The sequence below is a fragment of the Fundulus heteroclitus genome, unplaced genomic scaffold (assembly GCF_011125445.2).
Source record: "Fundulus heteroclitus isolate FHET01 unplaced genomic scaffold, MU-UCD_Fhet_4.1 scaffold_109, whole genome shotgun sequence".
Lineage (NCBI taxonomy): Eukaryota > Metazoa > Chordata > Actinopteri > Cyprinodontiformes > Fundulidae > Fundulus > Fundulus heteroclitus.
The window spans coordinates 65,673-74,151 of record NW_023396522.1 but is presented as its reverse complement, the minus strand read 5'-3'; the positions used below and the strand labels follow the sequence as shown (position 1 = coordinate 74,151).

Genomic DNA, 8,479 nt, shown 5'->3' with positions numbered 1-8,479 from the left:
CAACTATGGAAAACAAGTCCAGTTGCTTTGTTTTTTTTGTTTTTTTAAGAACAGTTTTAGCCGTTCAGCATTTATGGTTGATTTCATGCAATTCTAAAATTTCCATTAGAAAACTTACACCATCCTTGCCTGTGAAAAACCAGATTAAAGGGGCTGTGCTTTCGTCCTGTTAGATTAATGGGACTAAAAGCGGTTTAATTGCGACATGCTCTAGGTTTTGTTAAACCCTTCAACTAGGAAGGACCAAGGATACTCCAACTAATTTGTAAGCAGGACAGCAACATTAAGCATTTTGAACTGATTTTAACAGCGAGGAACATGTTCCTTTGAGTACTTCCTTCCCACAAGCTAGGCCGTACAGTTGAGAACGTTAACTTACAGGCATCACAGCGCCCCCTAACTAGTACCGGGCAAACAAACCTGGATGTGCTGTTGTGTTTTAAACACCCAACATCTTCAGTAACAAAGCTTTTCCTGGCACAATCTCCAACTACCGGCAAGCCAGTCTACACACTTTGGCGTTTAATACATTGAAACACCGTGCTACAGCTTTGGATCAGCAAGTTTAGGCTGAATTGTGCTTGAATGCTTTAAAATGGGACATTTTCACACAAAGGAAACAAGCCTTTTGAGCTGCACACTTTACCAAGAGAAGGCCAGAAGCACTTCAACAGAAGTTGCCGATTTAAAAGACACCCCACACACACACACAAGATTTGATTGTTCCAAGTTTTATTTTTAAGGAAGTGACATTTGCCTTAAAAAAAAAAAAAGTCAAATCAATGTTTGCTATGCAGACTACATTTTCTGTGTCATTGCAGTTATGATCCTATTCAAGTACACTCTTAAGCCTGTTGTAATTTGTGCTGTAAGAGGGCTTCTTTCTTAGCATCCCAGGAGGTCTGAGGATGGAATGGTTAGTCGACCTCCTCGATGGTTGGGCCGGAGGATCCTCCACCAGGAGCAGCACCACCTGCTCCTGGGAAGCCACCAGGCATGCCTTCGGGCATTCCACCAGCACTCTGGTACAGCTTTGTGATGATTGGGTTGCACACCTTCTCCAGCTCCTTCTGCTGATGTTCATACTCATCCTTTTCAGCAGTCTAAGAAAATTGATCAAGAGTTAGGACAGCTCAGGGCTGTGCAACATACAAAAAGAGCCTTTACCATTTACCTGGTTCTTATCCAGCCAGCTGATGACCTCATTGCACTTATCCAAGATCTTCTGCTTGTCGTCATCACTGATCTTTCCAGCCAGCTTCTCATCCTCCACAGTGGACTTCATGTTGAAAGCATAGGACTCCAGCCCATTCTTGGCAGACACCTTGTCACGCTGTACATCATCCTCTGCCTTGTACTTCTCAGCTTCCTGGACCATGCGCTCAATGTCCTCCTTGCTGAGGCGACCTGGAAGCAGACAGCAGTCAGAACCTTTGCCTGTAAGCACTTAGGTAATGGTTGAAGCTGGACTCATGGCTCACCCTTGTCGTTTGTGATAGTGATCTTGTTCTCCTTGCCAGTGCTCTTGTCCACAGCAGAAACATTCATGATACCGTTAGCATCAATATCAAAGGTCACCTCAATCTGTGGAACACCGCGAGGAGCAGGAGGGATTCCTGTCAGCTCGAACTTCCCCAGCAGATTGTTGTCTTTAGTCATGGCACGCTCACCCTCATAAACCTGTAGAGACAATAAGTTGGGCTCGTTCACTTCAATACATGTCAAATTCTAGCCAAGGTAGCAAGTGTTCTGGGAAAAAATAAATAAAAAAATTACGGAGACTGGACCAACATCCTGACCTGGATAAGCACACCAGGCTGGTTATCAGAGTAAGTGGTGAAGGTCTGGGTCTGCTTTGTCGGGATGGTGGTGTTGCGTTTGATCAGGACTGTCATGACCCCTCCAGCGGTTTCAATGCCCAGGGACAGGGGTGTGACATCCAGAAGAAGCAGGTCCTGCACATTCTCAGACTTGTCACCAGACAGAATGGCCGCCTGGACAGCTGTGGAGACAAGCATTTAGAGGGGAGAGAAAAATAAATAAATTATAGCACTGGGCTGTGAATTACTGAAATATGGTCTTACCAGCTCCATAAGCAACAGCTTCATCTGGGTTGATGCTCTTGTTGAGCTCCTTTCCATTGAAGAAATCCTGAAGCAGCTTCTGGATCTTGGGGATACGGGTGGAGCCTCCCACCAAGACGATGTCATGGATCTGGCCTTTGTCCATCTTGGCATCACGGAGAGACTTCTCCACTGGGTCTAGGGTTCCACGGAAGAGGTCGGCATTCAGCTCCTCGAAACGAGCTCTGGTGATGGAGGTGTAGAAGTCAACTCCCTCATAGAGCGAGTCGATTTCAATGCTGGCCTGGGTGCTGGAAGACAGGGTACGCTTTGCCCTCTCGCATGCGGTGCGCAGACGGCGGACTGCCCTCTTGTTGTCACTGATGTCCTTCTTGTACTTGCGTTTGAACTCAGCAATAAAGTGGTTAACCATGCGGTTGTCAAAGTCTTCCCCACCAAGATGAGTATCTCCAGCAGTGGACTTCACTTCAAAGATACCATCCTCAATGGTTAAGATGGAAACGTCAAAGGTACCGCCACCAAGATCAAAGATAAGCACGTTCCTCTCCGACCCGACCTAAGTTTAGCAATTCAAAATAAAGCCAATAATGAGCTGCAGTGATCTAGAGCCAAGTTTGCAATACAATTTCATATCTGCTTGCCTTCTTGTCCAGCCCATAAGCAATAGCAGCTGCAGTTGGCTCGTTGATGATGCGCAGAACATTGAGCCCAGAGATGGTGCCAGCATCCTTTGTGGCCTGACGCTGGGAGTCATTGAAGTAGGCCGGTACTGTGATCACAGCATTGTTGACAGTCTGAAAAGCACAAGTAGTCATTAGCATCCCTATTCATAATTTAATTTCAAATCATCAAGTTGAAAAATTACCTTCCCAAGGTAAGCCTCAGCAATTTCCTTCATCTTTGTCAGCACCATGGAGGAGATTTCCTCTGGGTAGAAGGATTTAGATTCACCCTTGTATTCAACCTGAACCTTTGGCCGGCTGCTGTCATTGATTACGTTAAACGGCCAATGCTTCATGTCAGACTGGACAACAGCATCGTCAAACCGCCGGCCAATCAACCGTTTGGCATCTGTACCATGATTTAAAAAAAAAAAAAAAAAAAAAAAAAAAAAAAAAAAAACACACGTGAGCAGCTAATTTTACTGGAAACAAGTACCTGTATACATTTACATAACTTAAAGGAATATGCACCTTTAAAATAAACCACTGAAGGATGTTAGTTTTCCAGAACATTAATACACAGAATCATGACAAGTTGTGATAGAAGAGCAGTTTGAATATAACCTCCATACCAAACACTGTGTTGGTGGGGTTCATGGCCACCTGGTTCTTGGCTGCGTCTCCAATTAACCTCTCTGTATCTGTGAAGGCCACATAGCTGGGTGTGGTCCTGTTGCCTTGGTCATTGGCAATGATTTCCACCTTTCCATGCTGGAACACACCAACGCATGAGTAGGTGGTTCCGAGGTCGATTCCCACTGCTGGTCCCTTGGACATGTTTACTGCAATTGGGAAAATTAATAAAAGAAAATATTGTAAATTTGCGTAATAAGGCCTCAAGCATACATCAACTTAATACGCAAATATAAGCATAACCACGGTCTAAAGCCTTCACCCGGGAACAAAAACCCGGAAAGACAGCAGGAAGCTTAACCGCCATTCGAAAACGTTCGAGAACGTTCCAGAAAGCCCTCCCCTCCCGCAGCGAGAACACGCTGCTGATAAAGAAACGACCTCGGTTTTTGCTAAAAAACAAAAAAAAGTTTTAAATCATTTTTCCAACCAGTTATAAGTAATTAAAATTTTTGATTAGATCGAAAATACGTTTTATTTTACAACAAATAAACAAATTAGCAAACGCAGTAATTTCACCACAAATTTGATAAAGTCAAAGTCTAACAAAGACAATCTTACCGAATATACGGCCGGAGTTTACAGAATGTGCTGGAATGGAATGGGGAAAACTGACTGCAAGACACAGCAGACCTCTCCGGGATGTAAAGGGTAAGGAACGTTCTGCTTCTCGGACGGTTATATATTACCGGCATGCTGGCCAATCAGCGTTGAGTCGTTGTCACTGCACCAATGGCGTTGATGATAACTCCTGACGCTCATATTCTCATTACGTGCTGAGCTCATCCTGCGTCGCCGCCATATTGGATGGGTCTCTCCTACTCAAGGCTGGCATAGCAGTCAACGGGAGTAAACGCAGAGGGAGCAACTTTACCCGTATTTTCTGTAGTTCATGGTTGCAATAATCGGGGATAATTGAAAGTAGATCACATGATGCAGATCACCATTTTGCGCTAAGATTGGTTCTGACATTTTACTTGGTGACAACAATGCAGAAACCCAAGAGATGGACATGGTGTGCTGGAACTTTACACTACTCCAGACATTTTGAAATGAGAAAGCTTCCTGGATGGAATGGGAAGCGAAACGTCTTTAGCTTCAAAATAGAATTCAAGTTGTTTTGTTTTTTAAACCTTTTTTTCCAACAGATTGACCATTGTTTTATGCTTAATAATCTGTTATCATCGTATTTCAGAAAATAAGGATGAATCACATCAAATTATGTACCCTGGAGTTACATGGTGTGTAGAGAGAAGGCTCAGGCTTGTACATGTGAGAGAGTGAAATAACATGTGAGAGAGTGAAATAAATTTAAATGAACAAATCAACTTGTTTCTTTACTAAAATATAAAATGTATTAATATTATACATGTATTTTATTTTTTTTCCTACAATACCACAAGTCTCTTTGTTTGGGAGCAAAAGTCATAGTATTTCAGCATGAAAGCACTATTTATTTACTTATTTAATAATAACCCTTATCACATGCAGGTAAGTAATACTTTGTAGTCATTGTCGTCTTGTTTGTCGCTGTCCTCCTCCTGCATTGCCTCCTCTTCTTCCCAGTGATCTGAGTCTTCACTGGGAAGAGCTTCGTCAACAGAAACGTGGTCTTCGTCAGATGGCTCCTCTTCATACACCAGTTTATCTGAAATACTTTGTTTTATGCTATTTAAATAGCATAAAATAAAGTATTGCAGTATGAAATCACATATTTATACATTAGTATGTCACATGTCTGTTAAAGTGCATACAAAAAACATGGTTTTTTTTTATGAGTAACAGTGTCCTGTATCATAACCAATTCTCTCCCGTTTATAACAAACCAAACCGTGTGAAAAATGGACCAAAGTTGAAGGAGCAGACAGCTTCCTCAGCACAAATAAGTGCACTGGGGTCGCGTGAGACATAGACATAATATAAGAGTAGACGCGTCATTGGGCGCAAGTTCGCACGTCAACGTCACCGCCATTTTGTATGTGGCAGAAAAAAGTTGAGTTCTGTTATTGTGAACGTGGATCAGAGAAGATGCCTCATTCCTGTGCTGCAATAAATACACACACACACACACACACACACACACACATATATATATATATATATATATATATATATATATATATTTGTGTGTATGTGTTATGAATATAAGGATCAATTTGTTAAATATAAAATTGTGGTCTTCATTATTTCATAAAACCATGTCACATGTGAACCTTTAGGAACAGACTTTTTGGGTGAGTATTAAAGAGGTAAAATTAATAACATGAGGAAAAAAAGTCCTAGGTGAATAAAGTAAAAATAAACAAACAAACACAAAAGTGATAATGTTATGATAAAAACATCATATTATGAGAATTAAGGGGGAACATTTCCAGAATAGTCACAGTTTGCAGAATTATTTCACTCCTGGAGTAATAGGGCCAGGTTAGATTATTTTAAATATTTTTATTCTTTACGAGAATAAATTCAGGAGAATTAAGCTAAAGGGATACGAAAATAAACTTGTAATATTACAAAAAAAATACTACGAATACAAAGTATATTCAGAGATTAAAGTCCCTCTGATACTGTTTAAGTGACTGAGTAACTGCAGATTTGCCACATTTAAGATGGCGGACGCTCTGACGCATCGCAGCATAGGCAGAACCCGCCCAACGACGCGTCTACTCTTATATTATGTCTATGGCGTGAGAGACCCATACAAAATGGCGGCCGCACTGAAACGTCAGTTCCTGGGCAGCGCCAGTTCATGGGGCGTCTATGGCAAGCCGTTTTAACATAAATTCGGTTTCGTCTGACTATCCGTAATTACATTCCAGATATCTTAAAACGCATTTTGACTAGACAAAACTACATTTTGACTATCCGGAATGGTAATTTAAGATATCTTTATTTACATTCTGACTAGGAAGAATAATAATTCAAGATATCTTCAATTACATTTTGACTAGTCAAAATCCCTTTCAAGATATCTCAAATTACGTCACCGGATTCGTCATTGAAAGCGTCACACATCCGTAGACGTAATTTAAGATATCTCGAACGTAATTATGACTAGTCAGAATTACAATTTAAGATATCTGAAATAAGACATTGCGTGTAAGCCCCTTATTGGCTGTAAGCTGCCCAAAGCTGCCTGAACATTCAATGGCGCTGGCTGTTTTCTGACAAAATTGTAAGAAAATGCCACAATATAGAAAGAGCTTTTTAAGTATGGGATATGCAGAGAGGGCGAAAATAGTATACTTGAAGAATGCTTAAGAAATTTGCAAAGAATTTCGGATTTACTTGCTGCCGACGCACACAATGCACTGAAAAACGGCTAGCTGAAAGCGCTACTGTCGACTCATGTCCAAGCTGGAAATAAGGAATATTCCTCAGCCCGGGCCAGTTCTGTTAATAACCAGATGCAGTTTTTATACTGTGGTAAAGCATCTGCCTCTTGGGAATTATGGTAAAGCCAGCTAGCTCTTGATTTTCACATGCGAGACGGCACAAAGCATTACAGCACCCTCCTTTAGCTTCTCTGAAAACAAAAGCGCACGCCTCCGGTTCCTGTGTGATGACATATGGCAAGCCGTTTCGTAATTCAAGATATCAGTAACGTCATTTTGACTAGTCAGAATGTCAATTTAAGATATCTTAAATGGAAAAGCTGAATAATTCAAGATATCTCTAATTCATTTAGAGATATCTTAAAAGGAATTTTGACTAGTCAAAATTACAATTCAAGATATCTTAAAAGGAATTTTGACTAGTCAAAATTACAATTCAAGATATCTTAAATTTATTTTTTACTAGTCAAAACTGCATTTCGCCTATCCAAAAATACATTTAAGATATCTTGAATTATGGTGGCATTTGAGATATCTTTAATTAGAATTATGACTAGTCAAAACTCAATTTAAGATATCTTGAATTGTAATTTTGACTAGTCGTAATTTAATTGTAGATATCTGAAATGGGTATTTCAGATAGTCAGTAATTCATTCGAGATATCTTGAATTGACGTCTCCATACAACTCAATGGAAAATCTGATGTCATTTCGACTAGTCAGAATGTAATTAGAGATATCTCGAATAGGTATTTTGACTAGTCAAAATACAATTAGAGATATCTTAAATTGCTAAAACGTCTAGTCATAAAACAATTTGAGATATCTCGAACGTAAGGGCGGTAAAACCGAATTTATGTTAAAACGGCTTGCCATATGCCTATATGATGACGCTATTGACGCTGCACACCACTTCTTGTTCTTGTGGCTGAGCCTGAGCCTTTCATAATCGCTTTGAGGGAGCACGTGGATGAAACAACATGGCGTCCTTTACAGAAACAAGGTCGTTAGCCAAAGCGCCGATGTTCACGATGAGTGTGTTTAAATACACGTGTAGATGACAGTTAAAACGAGTGATGATAGTCAGCTGAAAACAGCTGTGAAAACAGTGCTTTTCTTTTATTCTTAGCTTTTCTAATTCACATTTCGCCATAGTCAGCATCTCAGTGTCTAACTGTTTAGGTAGGGTTTATGTGTTTGTGGCCCTCTTAACTGTTCCTTATTCCATAGCCTTATTCCATAGTTTCCATGGGAAACTGTTCAGTAGTTGTAGTCAGGGAGTTTGTTGCTTAATATTTAGGGAGGAACTTTCTGTAATTGATTAATCATTCACCTATTAAATAAGGAAGTTGAAAACTGAAAAATATAATATACATACAGTGTTTTGTAGCAAAATAATTTTATTGATACAAAATTAATACATTTACATTTTTGACAAAAATATATATCATCATCATATATCAAGTAAACAGTGTAAACAAGCACTTGATCAGGAACATATGCAATTGTGTAGTTTTTAGTCATAAACACCATCAACCTCCTCAGCTTCATTTCATATTCACATATTGCCTTAAAGAGAACAGCAATCCATGTTTTCCAAGATTGTTGGTGACGGTCGCTAACTGAATACATTTCAACTCAAATGACAATTTCCTGATGAATTCACTACTTTTAACATCAGACTGCCTGCGTTATGACTTGTGAG

General features: G+C 40.1%; 1 protein-coding gene across 1 annotated transcript; it reads right to left on the bottom strand.

Annotated features, from left to right (window-relative positions):
- Positions 1-715: 715 nt before the first annotated feature.
- hspa8 (heat shock protein 8) lies at positions 716-4,138 on the bottom strand. Its single transcript, XM_012856915.3, has 9 exons — positions 4,001-4,138; positions 3,379-3,588; positions 2,950-3,155; positions 2,726-2,878; positions 2,085-2,640; positions 1,800-2,002; positions 1,482-1,680; positions 1,175-1,407; positions 716-1,103 (listed from the first exon to the last, which is right to left on the bottom strand). Exons 2-9 carry the CDS (start codon positions 3,581-3,583, stop codon positions 918-920), a joined length of 1,941 nt encoding a protein of 646 aa, XP_012712369.2. The 5' UTR covers positions 3,584-3,588; positions 4,001-4,138; the 3' UTR covers positions 716-917.
- Between the last annotated feature and the right edge of the window lie 4,341 nt (positions 4,139-8,479).